At 40.0% G+C, this 19337-nt stretch overlaps 1 protein-coding gene across 1 annotated transcript in view; it reads left to right on the top strand.

Moving 5' to 3' along the window:
- Window positions 1-19337, top strand: part of MAGI1 (membrane associated guanylate kinase, WW and PDZ domain containing 1) — a 474374-nt gene that overhangs the window by 247141 nt on the left and 207896 nt on the right. The window contains exon 2 of the mRNA XM_077821423.1: window positions 4595-4711. Within this exon, the coding sequence (XP_077677549.1) occupies window positions 4595-4711 (117 nt within the window). The remainder of the gene's footprint in view (window positions 1-4594; window positions 4712-19337) is intronic.

Here is a 19337-nt window from a genome sequence, read left to right as displayed (position 1 = left end):
CTTAGGCTTTTGCAAATGGATGATGAAAGCAAGTGAGCCAGTGTATCAGACTCACCTCTTACTTTGACCTCAGTGGATACTCTAAATTAGGAAAGTAGAAAGGCACTGTTAGATTTATTTGATTCTTCTTTTGCTTAAAAATAACCAGTAGTGGTATATTTCATTTCTCTTGTCTCCATCTCTCTCTTTCTCTCTGTCCTACATGACAAATGGCTGTTAGAACAGTGTTAAGCTATGACCTTAAAGCCACATCAGTAACAAAACTCTGGGCTGGCAGATGTGGCATACTTGACTTACATAAATCACTCTCTTTTGTCATTGCTGGCATATGATCAGTGAGTGTTCTAATTATTGAATGGCTTTTATAGCCCCATTATTTATAATCACTTTTGGTTAGCAGCTGGAAGACCAGGATGGAGTAGAATGAAATGATATAGCACAAAATATTATCATTTGTCTAACAGCTACTGGGATTAGGAACATTTGATGATGATATGGTCAGGAGCATTCAGCCCTCATTCTGGGTCCTGAGATGGGTTGCTGCTTAGTGGAGCTTGCCATGAGAATGAGCATTCATAGGTACGGAAGCAGAATATAAATTCCTGCAGATACTAACAAAATATTTGTGCATCACAAACAACCTTAGCTCTAGAATATAGGCAAAATCCACTATTCTAGGACCCCACCATCAATTGATGGTGATTTCCATTTATTATTTGTGTTGTGGTAATGGCCTGGGACCCTACACATGGATCAGGATCCTATCCTGGTAGGTGCTGTACAAACCCATTTTAAAAAAATGGTCCCTGCCCCTCCAGGCTCTCTTCTCTTCCCCCCACCCCCCATTATAAGCCAACTTGACTAATACCTTATCCTGCAAACCCAAAATGTAAACTTTGCCTCTTCTAAAAGTTTGCTTTCCCTCTCGATATAGCCATTAGGCTGTGAGAGAGAGATGACTTCATTGCACTGTTATCTCTGTAGTAAGGCCTTTTAAACTCCGCTTGCCTCATGGCACTGTTACTTTGAAACTGCCTTTGTGTGACCTCAGGAAATCCTCTTGCTATAGAGCTTCTTAAAAAAGAAATCTCGCTAAATAGTGGAATTGTGTTGTGATATACAGATGAAATATGGACTTATCTAGTTCAGAGCCATTAACCAGTGTGAAACAGCAGTTAGTAGTCCTTACACTCCTGCTTAAAAATAAATTGAGAATATGTACTAGCATGTCAACCTGTTTATGTGAGGTACGTAATGTAGGTCAGAGACAACCGTACCCTGGCCGTGACCTATCCTAGTACAAATGGTATTAGGCTCTGTCAGAATACAGTTGATGACCTGGATTATCTATAGCCATCTTGTTGAATAAATGGGGAGAAAACATCTTCATACTATAAAAGTGCAAAGCAATTATAATATCACTTGGACCTCACATTGCATGAACATAAAATAATATTAAAAAACTTACTTAAGTGTCTACAGAATATAGATGACATGTTCGGAGTTTGGAATGTCTAAAGGATGGTGGGAACAGGTGCTCTCTGCTCTGGAATGGTAATGGTTGAAGTTTCTTCCCAAAGACTCGAATCTTTTCTGCAGTTTAGTCTCTTTGTTTTATTGCAACTACTCATGGGAGTAAGGTGAGCAGGATTTGGCCCCAACGTAATAGCACAAATTCTCATTGAGGCTGTTTGGAGTAGATGGATATTTTTATATAAGGAAAGAGAAGCTGGGTGGTCCTTTACCTATTTGCTCCTATGTAGCAGTTTGGGACTGTGACTGTAATAGATCCAATGCTAATGTGAGGAAATTTATGGTTTTTGAAAGATCAATGTTTGTTAGTGACTCTGCTATTAAATAACTATTTGAGAAACACTTAGTGAGACAGGAAATCAGAATTGAAAAAAACGTGTTTAAAAGCAAGCACTATAGTGAATAGATAGCAGCATAGTAAGGATGCAGACAGACACACGCACACAATAATTTATTGTTGCTGGGAACAAACGAGAATGAGCAATATTATTCCACCCACTGAGTTATTTTCTGTTTCACTGTTTGGGTTTGTTTTTCTCACTGAACAACTTGGCTTCCAAAGTGTAACAGCATTGGAAAGAAAACGGTTGGAGCTCTGGATGTACAAGAACACGAGTAACCAAACAAAACCCATAATGACATGTAACCCAAGTTTCCTTTGTTTAGTCCAAAGTTTAGGAAAACCTATTTGAAATCCCAGACCCTTGAGTTGAGTAGAAACTCAAGTTTCAAAATGTATATTAGGTGACAGCTTCCTGAAAGGAAAAGCAAGAATCTGAGAGTTTCATAGCATGATGGAAAGCTAGTCAAAAAATGAAGGAAAAAATTGCAAATCTCCCCCCTCCCCCCCCCATTTAAATTTTTTTTTCTCATTTTTGCAATACATTTTTAAATCTTTTTTGGTCAGTTTAGTCACATGGTGAAATTTTAAAATTCAAAGAATTCATTTTTGAAAATGGCTTATTTCTGAAACCGAATACAATATGTTACGAATGAAAATTTTAAATACATTTCAGTGTAATTTTTGATAAAATAGAAATTACAAAGAAGTCAACATTTGGAAAAAAGGTATTTCTGTGGGAAAAAAGCATTCCAAAACTTTGACCAATTCTAGAAGGAAGGGTATCATGCATTCATTATAAGTTATATAGTTAGGAAGTCCTAGCAGAGCCTTGACTACTGCGACACAAATAACTGAATACATAATGCATGTCAGAAGACAACCTGTTTTTTTTAATGCATGCAGTTCACAGCGTTAATTTTCTCAGTGGAATACTTTCTTACATTATATGCAAAATATGTTTGGGATGTTTGTTTCTTGCTTATGCATAACCTTGTTTAACATTGGCTTGTGAGGGAAAAATAAGGACTAGCTGTTGAATTAAAAGATGAAAAATTCAGTGATTCATCCTTTCAGGGTATGCCATCCTTTGACTCCTGCAAAATCTGCCTTTAGAGGTAAGAGAAGGAAATATCCCTTACTGTCACATACACAGAATTGAGAATGTCACTTGTGAAGGTTGAATTGCCACAGTGAAAAGTTAGCCAGCTCCAAGTGAGCCATCCCACAGGAAATCACTTTTAACATCCTATTCTAACTATTTTTGTTAGACATTTGGGTGGTGAGCCACTGCTTGGCATAGTGAGGGATGTTCCCAGAACAAGTAAGGAAAGTATAATGATGCAATGTAACCTTCATTAGTTTGGGCTTATTTCAGGTGCTTCTACGTTGAGTATGTTTGATCTTTCCTGACGGTGAGATGGAAATAAACAAATGAGTATATGATAAAGCAGTGTATAAAAATGTTCTAAAACAAAAACAAAACCAAAAAATGGTACGAATTCAGAGTCCTGCTGGAAGCTCATTAGTGGGAACTCAACAGAATTAATAACAATGGCTGCTTTTCACTGTCCAGAGCAGTTATTAATACCACAATTCTCTGATAGAGTAGAGCTCCTTACAGCTGTAGAGGAGATGGTTGTTTCTAAATGAAGTGTTTCATAATCAGATTTAACTACAGTACGTTAAGTCCCTGCCGGTCTGTGAATGACTATATTACCAGAAAGTTTATACTTGTATTGATTTATAGTCATGTGTAGGCAAAAAAGCCATATCTGATTCATAGTCTTTATAAATGTGGTGTGCTGACACTACCTAATTTTCCTTGCTGTAATGTCTCAGCTGCTTCCACCTTTTTAAAAACCATCAATGCTATTTGGAGAAGATCACATGAAATTTTGTTTTAGTGAAAGAATTCTATTTAGAGTTTTAAAAACTATTCTGATGCTAACAATTCTGTTATAAAACGTTCTGGAACGGCATTATGCATATAGGATATTCCTATCCCCCCCGCTCATTCAGCTGTTTGGACCAATGGGGTTCCCTCTGTTGTTTCTGCTTGCTCGATAAAATCACCAGCTCCCAAGTTTTTTTCTCCCTGACCAACTGCAACGGGACAGTGGGCCATTTTCTAAAAGAAAAGTTCTGGGTTTTGACTCGAAATGACTCTTCTTTTAGAAATTTAAACGACAGTCAAATAAAACGTAAGTCTAAATTGAAACAAAATGTTTTGCTTGACCTGGACTGAATGTTTTTGTTTTGAAGATCGGTCAGCCAACAGTTTCAAGATTTTAATGTTTTATGCGGATTTGGGATGGGACGCATTTTCTCATGACTGGAAAGCCATTTCCTGCCCACCTCTAACTGCTACTGCCTGAATGAGCACCTCTTAGCTGTTCCCAGCAAGAAATAGATTTTCTTGCCATTTTTCTGTGTAGCTGGGAATAGAGCTGGTTAGGAACTTCCCATCAACTTTTTTTTTGTTTTGAGAGAGATTTTTTTTTTTCTGTTCTATGTAGGTTTTTATTCCTTGTTCATCACCCTAGTATCTGAGCCCCTTCCAGTAACATATTAAACATCGTGACTTGACATCTATCCCGTGGCATTGGTTCTCTCATCCTCTTCCCAGAGAGAGAAGCGTGTGTACTGGAGTGTCTTGTTTTGGTCATATATTGGGGGTGGTTGTTATTGTTTTTTTAAATAGCTGTTTTCTCTTTGCAGGAAGTAGACTGAACAAAGATCTGAGGCATTATCTCAACCAGAGGTTTCAGAAAGGATCTCCAGATCACGAGCTGCAGCAGACAATTAGAGATAACCTTTATCGCCATGCTGTGCCTTGTAAGTAATGAAAAATTCCCCCAGTGGAGTTCATGAGATAAAATTAAATCCTTTTGGTGGTAAACTTTAAGTGGTGCTGTGCACTGCTATAGGAGAGATCTGATTTACAGCTATGGGGCTCTTGTGTTGGTGACAGCGGGGAAGATGATATGCGTGGCTCCTTGCCGGCAAAGTAGTGTCTGTGGATTGGCTGAGATCAGGTGAAATGTGGATGGGTAGTTCCAGAATGGATTGCGATGGGTAAAGGTTTGAAAATAAATTTACAGTTGACGGGAAAGGAAGTGAGATGGTGGGGAATGAGCAAGGGAAAGAGCGGGTTTGGTACTGAAACCATTTCATTCTGGAGTTCTGATTTGCTGGTTAGTGCTCTGGAACAGTCACACCTTGTCTTGCTGCATTTCAGAGTTCCATCATGTAGCCACAATTTATATAGCATTTACAGGTTGGCTGATACCTTACGTAAAGCTTGGACAAACATTTGATGTAGAAACAGTTCTGTGTTAACATCGGATAGTCTGGTTTCCCCCACCCCCACCCCCGCTCTACTTCTTGTATTGCTCAGTACCTTTGAATAAGAACAGGATCTTTCTTCTTCAAATTGATTTGCTCTTGATGCTTATTTTACTTGTGCAATTTCAAACCTTTTTAAGACATCATTGCTTGCTGCTGTAGAAATGGGATGATGCCATTAATGGGGGATCATAGAATATCAGGGTTGGAAGGGACCTCAGGAGGTCATCTAGTCCAACCCCCTGCTCAAAGCAGGACCAATCCCCAACTAAATCATCCCAGACAGGGCTTTGTCAAGCCTGGCCTTAAAAATATCTAAGGAAGGAGATTCCACCACCTCCCTAGGTAATGCATTCCAGTGTTTCACCACCCTCCTAGTGACAAAGTTTTTCCTAATATCCAACCTAAACCGCCCCCACTGCAACTTGAGACCATTACTCCTTGTTCTGTCAGCAGCTACCACTGAGAACAGTCTAGAAACATCCTCTTTGGAACCCCCTTTCAGGTGGTTGAAAGCAGCTATCAAATCCCCCCTCATTCTTCTCTTCCGCAGACTAAACAATCCCAGTTCCCTCAGCCTCGCCTCATAAGTCAGGTGTTCCAGTCCCCTAATCATTTTTGTTGCCCTCTGCTGGACGCTTTCCAATTTTTCCACATCCTTCTTGTAGTGTGGGGCCCAAAACTGGACACAGTACTCCAGATGAGGCCTCACCAATGTCGAATAGAGGGGAACGATCACGTCTCTCGATCTGCTGGCAGTGCCCCTACGTATACATCCCAAAATGCCATTGGCCTTCTTGGCAACAAGGGCACACTGTTGACTCATATCCAGCTTCTCGTCCACTGTAACCCCTAGGTCCTTTTCTGCAGAACTGCTGCTGAGCCATTCGGTCCCTAGTCTGTAGTGGTGCATGGGGTTCTTCTGTCCTAAGTGCAGGACTCTGCACTTGTCCTTGTTGAACCTCATCAGATTTCTTTTGGCCCAATCCTCTAATTTGTCTAGGGCCCTCTGTATCCTATCCCTACCCTCCAGCATATCTACCTCTCCTCCTAGTTAAGTGTCCTCTGCAAACTTGCTGAGGGTGCAATCCACACCATCCTCCAGATCATTTATGAAGATATTGAACAAAACTGGCCCGAGGACCGACCCTTGGGGCACTCCACTTGATACCGGCTGCCAACTAGACATGGAGCCATTGATCACGAGCCATTGAGCCCGACAATCCAGCCAACTTTCTATCCACCTTATAGTCCATTCATCCAGCCCATACTTCTTTAACTTGCTGGCAAGAATACTATGGGAGACGGTGTCAAAAGCTTTGCCTAAAGTCAAGGAACAACACGTCCACCGCTTTCCCCTCATCCACAGAGCCAGTTATCTCGTCATAGAAGGCAATTAGATTAGTCAGGCATGACTTGCCCTTGGTGAATCCATGCTGACTGTTCCTGATCGCTTTCCTCTCCTCTAAGTGCTTCAGAATTTATTCCTTGAGGACCTGCTCCATGATTTTTCCAGGGACTGAGGTGAGACTGACTGGCCTGTAGTTCCCAGGATCCTCCTTCTTCCCTTTTTTTAAAGATGGGCACTACATCATCCTGAACTGAAGCATGAAATAAGCAACAGGAACAGACAAACTCTTTAGAAACAAACCTCCCTTTTCGTGCAATTGTCAAGCTGGATAAAAAAAAAAAAAGTGAAGTCTTTTTTTAAAAAACCTACCTGAATTGAAAACTATTTCCCCCTCAGTTCAGAAAGGTATTTTTTGCCCATTAAAGATTCAGGAGAACTGTGTAATAAATTACCTGAATCTTTGCTCCAAGCTCAAACTGAACCTGGCCTTTTTGGAGTTTCGGGAATGCCCCCCCCGCCCCCTAATGTGTCACTGCTTTGCACTTCCTGCCTTCATGCAGGGACCATATTAGAGCCAAAGATGCTCCCCATCAATCTGAGTACACTCAGGGCACACTGGAAAAGTAATGGCAGCTCTCCTAAGGGGCATGGTTAAAATTTAAGCAAACATCTAAATCTTGAAGTATTTAAATGAGTTGCCAAACATTTTGAGGCTTACCTATCTTTTACAGGAACAGCAGCTGATTTATCTACTGCAGAGGCTTACTGAAATATTGAGTGTAGTGGCTATCAAAAAGTCAACCCTTGCCAACAGTTCCCATGTAATGGTAGCTGGGATAACATGCCCATTTCTTCCTTGAGGGCTATCTATTAAATACTTGGCTGGAGTAAAGGATACCGTTGTGTGGCAAATGTTTGACACACTTTGACTCCTTTCATGACAATAGCTGTGTGTCATGGCTGCGTTAGTCTTATTTCATCAGTGGAAAGGAGGGACTGAAGTACTCTTTGAAATGCTTTGCGTAGGTATAATGAATAAACACGGATTCTATTGAACACTTCCCTTTTCCAGTTTGTCCGTCCAAAATGTGATGAGTCTTTATGCTTGTAACGTGCCTGGCTGCAGGTTTTAAAGAACGACTGAACAAGATGCCTTCTTGGAATGTGAATGACTGCAATTTGCGGCTCAGTGGCTGCAGAGTCCTGATGCTAATATCCTTCTGCCCATGTATTTCTTTTGCCTTGTATTCCAATTTCAGACACCGCAAATAAAGAAAATGTGCAGAAGTTCTGTTGAAGCATTTTCTGTGTTGCCAAGGTTACATTTGGAAATGCTTTCTGTTGATTTGTTTCTCAGATTTATTGAACTTGACTGTGAGTTAAACTGCTCGAATTTAAACTTGCCATGCTTTGATTTAGAATTGGGGTAGCAGGGAGGGAAGGGGCAGAGTGATTTCTGCCTTTTAAAAATAACAAGGAGAGAGATGTTTTCTTCTGGTATTAATAAGAACATCTGTAATCATGTTCCAATTATGTAACAAGTAGAAAAATCTGCAAAGGGGAGGTTATTTATTACATACCCCTGTCCTTGCAGAGCTATACATTGGGTAACATTTTATTTTTCCTCTGTGTGCTGTGGAAAGGAGATCAGTCACAGCTTTTTGATATGACGTTTAACATGTACATGTGTGAATTTCAATGAACCCGCTCTAGGCATGGTGGTTTGGGATGCTTTTACAGGTCTAGAGATTAATCTAGTTGCATACTCATATACTTTTATTCCTTGGTACATGTGACCAGTAAATCCAGAGCTCTGGACCAATCTCTAGTGCAAATGGATTATGAAGTCTTGTATTTTGAAAATGGAATTCCCTGCTGATTATCTGGTAAACATGCCACAAGCACACAAGGTCACTCAGACTGAGCATGCTTGTACAGCTTGCTGCTTGTTGTTTCTGATATCAGAACTAAATGAAGTGATGGTTAATTAATGTACGATGGAGAAGGAGGTATAAACTGGCTTTTCCCCCCTAAGTTCTAGGAGGTTAATACCAAATCCTTGTAGTTCAGCTGGCTTAGGCTGCAAGTTACGCTCTAAAGGAAAAATGAAGGGCTTTTATTTACCGCGTTGCTTGTCAAACAGCAGCTCGTAAAACTACTGCCGACTTTTCGGGTGACAAACCACCCAACAAAACTAAATGAAAGGCTTTGTCTTCAATAGGAGAAAAGGGGTGGTGTTATGAGCATTGCCTATCCCGCTGACCGGTATGGTCTCATTGTTTCGTTGTACTTCCCCATCTGCCTGTATCCATCTGTTGTCTCTTGTTTTGTACTTAGATTGTCAGTTCTTTGGGGGCAGGAACTGTCTGTCTGTTCTGTGTGTATACAGCACCTGGTACAGTGGGGTCCTGGTCCATCACTGCGGCTCCTTGGGGCTACGGTAATACAAATAATCATAGTAAGTCAAGTCAATTAATTAGAGGTAAAACCCTAGTCAAGACAAGGCAGTTTGTAGTTTCCACATAAGTTAGCAAGTTGAGCTAAATCCTATGGGGAAGACTAGTCTTTAATTCCATCTGCTACTCTTGTGAAAACTACGTTCTGTCTCGTCTTCCCAAGGAATGTACCACGAGTTAGCTAACTCCGGGTAAGACCACACCTCTTTTCCTCATAAAGACACAGGGACAGAGGAGTGAAGAGGTGCAGCTCTTGTTGCATTTTTTGGAACGTGAAATAACAATCGCACGTAAAGAGCGAAGCCAGAATTCAGAGATCGGATGGCTTTGCAAATGACCCACTGAGCACAGGGGCTACTTTGTAAAGAAACCGGACCTTGAAATAGTGAAATAAACTCAAATTTACTGTGCAATGTATAAAAGCAAACAAACACACACAGAGCCCATATAGTTATTTTTATTTTTAATGCTTAATAAAATATCCAGGGTGCCAACTGGGCTTTTAAACAGAAATCTGTAAATGCACGACTGCATGTTACCGCAGGAGCTGATGGTAAGGGCCAGGTAGCCATGACCCTTCCTGAAGCTATGCCAGATTTGTGGTCAACCCTTATAACAAAGACTCTGCTCTTTACTTCCTTCCCTGCCTCAGGCATTACAAGCCTCTCTCACAAGACCCCTGCCTGCAATTTCTTTCTACCTACACCAGCCTCTATCTTCTGCTAAGGTCATAGTGAACAGCAGATGTGATAAGCCTTCCTATGGGCCTTGGGCCTCTGAATTCAAATCTCATGAGATCTGAGGACTTTGATATTACTGGTACACCCAAACGTGCAAGATTAGCTTTCTAAAGATCCTGGGCCCAACTTAATCATCGAAGGCTAGGACCAGACAGGATGCAAGAGACATGACACTTCACTTACTCTACACAAACCTTACAAAAAATAAAAAATGCAGTTTAGAGACCGAGACTGTTCTCGTGTCAGCTGAACCCAAGGTTCATTCGTAATGCCAATCGTTTATTTTTATACACCTCATTGCTGTATAGTATGACAGCTCTGAGGTGTTGTGGGGGGGTGGGGGGGGTTTCTTCACATCTGAGAAGGCAGCACCTTAGGATGCTCTCTTCACTCACTCAGATAAATAACCACACTCACGATTCCCTAGGCATAGTATCCATTGCCAAAGCTAGACCAGAGACCCCTGTTATGTTGGGTGATTCACGTGTCTAGAACACTGACAGTCTCTGGTGGTTCCCGTAGCCCTGCCTGACTCTGAGGCATTGCATCATTTCTGGTTTCTGACCTGGTACGGGTTCATTAAGGCCATCAGAAGAAATGCAATATTTCTAGGCTAGTCAATGACTTTATTGCTCCTGACACTGAATACTGTTCTGGAGGCAGTTCAGCAATTTTGGGCCAGGTCTGCGCTAGGAAGCCTTTGCTATTACACCAGAGGAGTCTTTCTAGTGTGGGTGCAACTTACCCCTGCAATATTGTGCTTTTGTCAGTCTAAGCTTATTCCAGGTTCACCCACCCCCAAGCAAAACTATCTATACCGGTATATAACTGCATCTACACTAGGGAATTCTGCCAGCACAGCTGTGTCCATCAGAGATTTACACCTCCTCACACCCCTGACCGACATAGCTACGTCAGCGAAAGTCCATAGTGTAGACTTGGCTTTGGAATATCTCTGGGTTTGGAGGAGGCTAGAGGCCCTCAGGCTGGTTGGCCTCCTGTGCTATTTTTGACAGACTGTTGTTCCTGGAAATATCACTCTTCCCACTAAAAGTAGCATTGGGCTATGCTAATTGGTTAACATTATCACATCGTTTCTGAAAGGACAGCCATAAAGAGTTACTCTGTGGAAAACATGGCTGGTTGGGAGTAAACATGAGAACCTCCCCAGAACATTGCATTCCGAATTAGTGTTTCCAAGTAGGTTCGTCTGGAATATATTTGTACTATATCATTGACAATAATACCCAGTAGTGACATACTTTAATGTTACAATAGGTGTGTGCAGTCCGTCGGTTCGACAATTACATGACAATAGGACAGCATGTCTAAATACAGAAGGCTGGGCAGACAAGGTCATCTCCATCTTAAAATGATGCTAAAATGGACCGGTTTAAAATAAACCAGTTGGACTGGCCATTTGTCCTAGTTGCTTATTCACAGAGATGTGACAGTAGCTCCCTTTTCACAGTGGACCAAGAAGAATAAGAAAGATGTTATTACCTCCAGACAGGCTTTGTTTGGTATTTGTGTCCTGGCCCCATTCATTTGATTCCTTTGCTACTCCCTGGGGGTCTTCTGTATCTTGAGAGTCATTCAGGCAGTGAGATCTACGTTTAGTGGGCCTGGCAGCTTGAATCTGCCTTGTTATTGTTTTTGTTATTAGCTAGTACAACATGCCAAAGCAATGTACGTGATACAAAATTGAATAACACAGGTCAGCAATCACTTACCTCCCAGTTCATGTAAACGCTGCATTAGTTCCCATTCTGTTACCCTTGGATTTAATAATGTCTGTCTTGTCCTTTTGGCCACAGACTTTAAAAAGAAGTCAGGCTGTAGAAGTTTTTGCTGTAGATACAGAGACACCCAAGGTCAGTATCATGGCTTTCTTAGGGCAGAGATTTAGACCTAGGCTCTTTCTCTGCATAGCAAATTTTTCCCTGAAGGTTTCCTTTAAGTCCTTCTGGGTTCTTTAACTGTGTTCTGTAGTTGTCAGTTTCCCAAAATAAACACGTACTGGGGGGGGGGATAAATTGGCTGGCTCACTTAAGGTTAGATAGGTCTGTTACATCTCTTCTAGTCATGTTCCCTGCAGCAGCCAAGTCTCCCAGAGTTCAGTTTTTTCCTGTGTTTTGAATCCCAGAGCGCCAGCTCCATTTGCTACAGTTGATCTTGAAGGTGCCACATTGAGATGGAAAGCAACAGTTCAACAGACATTGAATAAGTGTTGGATGGAATTCTAAGGAGACTTGGAAAACCAGCACCATGTAACGTCCAGTCGTCTGGTTTGTTCAAGCTCTCTTACATTTTTGTGGAAAACTTGAGAAAGAGGGCCCCCATTCCAAGAGTTCCTCACATCTGTGAAAGGAAATTTTGAAGTTTTAAAGGAAGGCCAATAACACAAAGCAAGAAATTGTGATGTCACAGTATAGGAGAAAAATTATGAAATGGATATAAAGGACCACAATCAGTTCTGGGGTAAATGGGCTCAGTGGTAGTTGAATGTACTTATTTTAATAATTGCAACTCTGTGCATGTTCTTCCTTGTATGTCTTACATATTTCACTGGTAGAAACCCCGGGTTCAAGCCTGGATTTAAAATAATTTTAGAAGTGAAAATGGGTTTGGCACATTCTAATCCCCCATGTATATTTATTCCCATCACAAAATAAATCACTACATTAGGCACCATTGGCTTTTTCTGATCAGTGGCGGGTAGAGCTAGATGGGCCAGGCTCTTGGCAGTCTGTTGGCAAAGCTTGCGGAGCAGCTGCCTGGTGATGTCTAGGGGTAACTGATGAAGTCCTTTGTATTCATTAGCACCAGAGAAACCTACAGTATTTCGGAAAAGAAGGCAAATAAAAATGAACTGGTAGAAATACATTCAAACCCTCTTGTAGGCTCTAATTAGTCTGGATTTAATGACAATTCAACTGATTTTTCTTAAAACGAATATTCATTATGATTTATAGGATGCCAGTTGTGTGCATCAGCTAATTCTTGGAATCTAATGAAAAGACCTGTATAATATGAGTAGACATATTTGTTATATACTACGGTTCTTAGAATGTCACTTTCTGATTTAGTTGCTATTTTTTTTTAAGATAAACAGAATTGCTGACAGTCCCAAGTTATTTTCTTTCATAAGCAGTAAGTCAGAGGTTTATATAAGTAAATGTTCTTTGAATTATCAAAAGCCTTCAAGAAGTGAGGCATTGCTTATTATCTAAATGCCTTTTGGTACCTTTGCTATTGTATGTATACATGTAATTCTACAGTGTTTGTAGTAACAAAAGTTGCAGTGTCCAGGATTATGAAAGCATTCTTTTGAAAGCAGGGATGAATGCCAGTGTGAACAAGGTGCCCTAGCATAGAAAAGATAATTAATTATTTCACAGGATTTGTCCTAGCTATGAAGCAGTTTACAAAAAAGCATAAATTTTCACTGTATCCTTATCACCTATTAATAGTCTGAAAAGTTCAGTTTCATCCTATTGCATTCTCTAGAGAGTATTGTTCAGTCTGTTTTCAGAGCACTTTTTTGGTGTCCTTGAATATGTTCACTCAGCATGTATAAATTACAATGGGTTTTTTCTATACTATTGCACAATAGATATACCGGAAAACCCCCCAGTCCATTCAGAATACTCTTGTCACTGTATTTCTGAGAAGCGCATTGCAGGCACCCAAAATACTCTGCTGTAGACTAAAGTTTTCTGGGAGAGAATTATTGCAAATATTAACTTATAGGAAGCGCTAATGTACAATTTTGAGCAGCATGAGCAACATTTATGTAGGTTAGTTTATTTGTATATGCCATTGTCTCTGTTTAATCTGAGGGCCCTCAGACATTTTTCCATCTGGGCCCTACTTTTAAATCCGTATACATTTTAAATCCATGGAACTGTTGGAGGTTCTTTAGGTTTGGAAATAAGTCTGTAGGATGGCTAATATTTCTCCATCTATGTGCCTTTTTGTTTAGATGTAGCTTTCTTTATTTCAAAGAGACACAGGACTGAAACTGCAAGGGGCATCAAAACCAGTGCAGTCCAAAGCAGAAATGCAGACTCTACGTGGTTCAGCCTCATAGACTCTCCCATGCCACTTGCTAAGCAAGATCTGGGTAAGATGTGCAGGAAGAGATCTCCTGTCTGCTTTCCTTTGTTTTCTTTATTAATACCTGGTATGTTTTGTGTTGCATTTTTCATTTTGGGTGCTGTAATTTCTCGGGATTGCTTTGTTCATCTGTCGGACGTCTGAAGTGGCTGTTATACAGACAGAGATTATACAGGTCCTCTAAATTCTAAAAGATTTTAAGGCTGTGAACCTGCAGAAAGGCACAGAGAGTCTGTAAATTCCGGCTCAGCTGCCATGGTTCCTTCAAACATGGGACATAGAGAGATCTGTGGTTTACCTTAGAAGGCATCTTGGTTGTCAATGAAGGTAGTCACATGTTTTTACCCACCTTCACAGTTTAAACAGTGGAAGAAAAGAACTACAACATGCCCAGCAAGGTACGAAGCCCAGCAATGGTAAATCTGAGCACCATGTTGATTGGAGACATTGGGTCAGAGGTAATATAGCCAACCATTTCCTAAAGTGAACATACATCTAGGTTTTTCGTGTCATGTCTCCATGTCCCAAGTGTGTCTTTCATGCTGGCTGACATGTCCTGGTTTTTCATTTCGTCAAACAAAATGTTTGGTTTCTCTATTTTAACTACAAAACCTGCGTTGAAGGTTAATAGCTCTATTGAGTAGAATTTGCTCTGTGCTTTGCACGATAAAACAATCCAATGGAATGAGTGGTCCGTATTTAGAATAAAGGGAAAAGTCAAAAGAGGGTAGATATTCTTTAACGCTGTTCTTTAGTTCATCTTGAATGTTAGTGACAATTGAGTGGATCACGATAAACTTGTTCAGACACAGAATTATTGGAAAAGTCCCTCACTCCAAGAAATATGAATATACAGCTGTTGAGTCAGAAGGTGGCAGAAAACCCCAGCATGCAAGTTCTCTTTTGTACAACTGCTTAGTGACCTGAAAGATGTCACACAAAACTGTCCTTTTCTTTATTTGGAAAATATTGTTGTAGAATACAGGAGTCACACAAACAGCTCTCTCATTTTACTTCTGAAGTCCAGTTTTGTAAATGAAATGCAAAATATGTAAGAATGTTTTCCTTCAAGAGGAAGTGCCCGAGTTGTGTTTATCAGCCACAGATTTGGCTACACTTGTACTCTGGCAGAATAGAAAGGGTACGACAGTTGCAGAGTCATGCTGAGTTTGAGGGTGCCCCTTCAAATTGACTTAAGCAAAAGATTGAAAAACCATTGTGAGTCTTTGGAAATGAACTGTGGCAAATCTACCAACAAAATAGTACCTTTCCTTGGTTCCTTGTGACTTGCACACTGTATTATTCTTGTAAAGTAGCAGTATTTTATTTCAGTGCAAAGGAAGCTAGCTACATATTCGTATGAAACAACTTTCAGGTTCCAAGGTAGTTTCTTTTTGGAGCCATACTGCGTACTAGAAATAATCTCTCTTTGTAAAATTAATTCTTTCTTTTTTTTAATCCAAGTCAGTGAATATAGCCAGCCCCCTTCTCCTCCCCCCCCCCCCCCACCTTACAGGGAATATTTCTAGTTCTATCTCCATGGAAAGGGAAATAAATCTCTTATTAATCGTAATGATCTGGATATATCATGTCCTCCTGAATAATTAGGGCCTTGAGTTATGAAGTCGAGATTCCTGGGTGGTTGCCAGAGTAGATTTGTTTAAGGGGAACAGTAGAGTTCCCTGATATCTTTTTAAAGGGTTTTGTAATGTCCCAGATCACACCTAATTAGCAATTTAAGAGTGAACTCATCTATTTCACTGATGGTTGTGAAAATTACTATTTAAGTGAGAATGTGTAATAAATGGCTCTTAGAAGGGATAATATGTCTTGAAAATGAGATGTGTATTATTAAATAATTGGCTGGATACTGATGTCTTGCAGGTATCTGTGCCTATATTTCAGCATGGACCTGCTGTGTCTATGCAGGCAAAAGGGGGAAAAGACCGCAGGGGATCCTTAGAGCTTCACTGGCCATAAGATTTTGATCTGCTTTTCATTCTTTATGATCTGCTGCACCTCAGGAGGTTTTAAACTTTTAACTCTGAGGAGTCCGGTGACACCTTAAAGACTAACAGATTTATTTGGGCATAAACCTTCGTGGGTAAAAAATCCACTTCTTCATATGTTAGTCTCTAAGATGTCACCGGACTCCTCATTGTTTTTGTGGATACAGACGAACACGGCTGCCCCTCTGATACTTGATTTTTAACTCTGTGTCAGAAATAAATTCACTTCAAATTTATGACTTGCAGACAAATGCTGGAGCTTTTCCCTTCACAGTCTAATAAAGAAATGTAGAATTTAGCTGTCTCACATACCATTATGTCTAAACTGGTTTGGAAAAAACTACATAATCATGCTTTGGAGTGACACGAGCTCTGATCCTGTGAAAACTTAGATGTCTACTTAACATTACACAACTAAGTGGAATAGTCACATACTCAAAATTATGCAGAGGTTCTTTGCAGCATTTGGAGCCTGTTCTCGGTAGTATTTAAGAATCAGGGGGGAAATACTTCAAAACAAAGCAAGCCCTGCCCTCTAGACTTCTTTTCAAATTCTGGAGATTGACAGAAGAGATGGATACAAATGCAGCAGTGTCAGCCCCTAGCATGCAAAGATCACGAGTCAGCCCCCAAAATCATGACATTGGCTTAAAAACCAGGATTATTTTGAAAAAATATTGTGGGTTCTTTTTATTTGACTGCTAGTTTGAGCCTTTAGGGTGTGTTAGCTTTTTTTCTGCATGGAGACTGGAAACTTAAAAAAAAAAATAATAAAAAAAATAGAAGCTGAGATTCTCATAGAATCTCCTGCTGCCAGCTGCTGAGGCTTTCAGAAAAACAGCAAATATTGTGAGTCTTGTGGTGGAATCCTGTTAATGGGAGCACTAAAATATGAAGACAAGACCCAACAGTGTGGGATAATAGAATGGAATCTTTGAGGAATGTACCACCCCCATAATGTTCATTAGTATTTTGCCCATTTTTTCACATCTATATTTTTTTAAAATAGTTTCACTGTAGTGGTTTCTAATATTAGCCTCCTCTTGTCCCACTCCCAAAATGCTTAATGTTTTGTAGAAAAACTTGCGGATAAGATCTTGTATAACTAACTGCACAAGAGAATTAGTTGGATAGACATTTTGTAATTTACCAGCATTAAAGAACATTGAGAGTGCCATTAAAATGGTAAATTCAGTATTGTAACACTATTTGATTTCTCTCCCTCTTTTTAACTCTGATCTGATAAACAACTTTCAACATGTTTTGAAGGTGATAACCATCTTTCAGGTACTACATGCCATCCAGTATGTCTTCACCTAGCATTTCAAGTTTCTATAGATCTGTTGTTCAAATCTTCATTTACCTCAGCTATGCTTATATTTTGTTTCTTCTGTAAATGAACTTCTCCTTACAAGTATTATTTCCTTCCTGAGAGAGACCTTGGCTTTCAGGTAGCACTTTATAGTGAGTGGGTAAAACATTATGAATTCCTTTGCTATTAATTGTGACTGCATTAATCAAACATTCATCTGGTGTTCATGCAAATACAGCCTGCAATTCCATAGGTATTCCAGTGGCTAGTGCTATATGATGCTTGGTGTGGGATGCAGTTCTTAGAGATAGTGGTGTTCTTGGCTTCTGCTAGCAGATGTAAGAGGCAGAAGGCTGTGAGGTCGGTCCGCTGGAGCATGTTGGGGATTTCAGTAACATAGATGAGACCCAAAGTTGACTTTATGGAATGAAATGTATATGACAGCTGCCCATTGGATAGAGCCTGATGGAATATAACAGCAGAAGGTAGCTCTTTAACTGTGACCCTACACACGTAACATTTTGAATGTAAAGAAACTTTTTCAGCTGTATCTTCCCATATAGCAACTACTTCTGTTCCCAAATGTTAATCGTAAAGGGGCACAAACCACAAGCAGCAACTTAGCACAGTAACTGTAGATTCTTGATTAGCATGGAGACTTACTTGGAGATATTGCTTGCCTGTGTGTTTTTCTTAGTGATTCATGGTTTAATTTGAGTCCTGTCTCAAGAAGGAGGTGATTGTTCTACACCACCTATCCGAATGGAAAAGTGGAAAGTGAGGTTAAAACACTGACCCTTAATCTAAAGTGCACCCATCTGTGTTTTATTTCCGCATCTTGCTGAGTTTACATTTATGTGAATTCACAGTTTGTTCCCCATTTGCTGTTCCCACCTGGTAAGTGAATTGGTTCCAAAATGTACTGCTGAAAAGACTAAAGGGGTCTGTCGAAGAAGTTTGTTCCTACCTAAGAGAATGGTCTATCTCACACTTCCAGTGCTATGTGAGTTAAAACCCAGCTGTAAAATCTCATCTCAAGATGCTCTTGTTACATGGTGAGAAGTTGGGGTTACCATAAGGACAAGATCCCTTTCCACATATTGAAATGATTTATAACTTTCTTCAGAAGAAAAGGTATAGAATTCTCTGGCATATGACAAAACAGTTACTATACTATCGGTGTAAATTTGGTGCTCATTAGTTATTTTGTTGGACTTTTGAGCACACATATTAAATATTCCTGTCCCCATTAGTAGGCACAAAAAAGTTTTGTTTTGTTTTTTAAAGTTTGGTGCTGAAAATAACACTTAGAAATAACAGACGTGTGTACAAATATAAAGGGGGTGATGCGATGAATGTGGAATCTATGCCTCAGTTACTCATTTTTGTTTTTTCTCTTTCGGCGATAAACGATACGTTTTGTGTACGAAATAATCACACAATGCAACTGCAAAAGGAAGGATGATATCATGTGTAAAGCTCATGACACGTTCTATTTAAAAGCTAACAATCAGAACACTAAGGGCCAAATAAACTTAGAAAACGTTCTCCAGCTTTTGTTGGAGACTACAGGAGCGCTGAGAAATTGATTACTTTGGATCTTGCTTTCATGGCACAGAAACAGAAGTTTTCATTCGGTGTGTGTGTGTGTGTGGTTTTCATTCGATTTTTGTGGGTGGGTGGTTTTGGTTGGGTGGGGAGGGGTTTAGGAGAAAAAAATTCTTCAAACCTCAGTTGAAAAATAAGCAATTCTATTGTTAAGGACTCTGTTTTTTCCTAATCAGATGGAAGAGTTTTCGTGGTGATTAGGAAGCCGCCTTTTATGAAAAACGTAAAATGTTCCATTTGTTTTTTTTATGAAAAGACTTTTTCACTGTGTTTCCACTTCGGTGCTGCCTCATTGAAGCATGATCAGCTGAGAGCATTTTAATTGGGCTTATGCAATAGTTTTCATTTTGTGTGTGTTGTGAGAGAAGGAATGAAAAAAGAAATGTTGCATTTTACTCTTAAATGTAGCATAGCTAGTATTCTAAATCCAGTCTAGTTCCAGATTTTGGATTTTTCTTGCTCCCAGAAGAGCTACTGCTACTCGCGAGAGATTTAACTGGGGGCAACTGTAATTTAGTGAG

Source organism: Eretmochelys imbricata, chromosome 7 (genome assembly GCF_965152235.1).
Source record: "Eretmochelys imbricata isolate rEreImb1 chromosome 7, rEreImb1.hap1, whole genome shotgun sequence".
NCBI classification, from domain to species: domain Eukaryota; kingdom Metazoa; phylum Chordata; order Testudines; family Cheloniidae; genus Eretmochelys; species Eretmochelys imbricata.
This window is presented reverse-complemented; position numbering and strand designations above follow the sequence as displayed.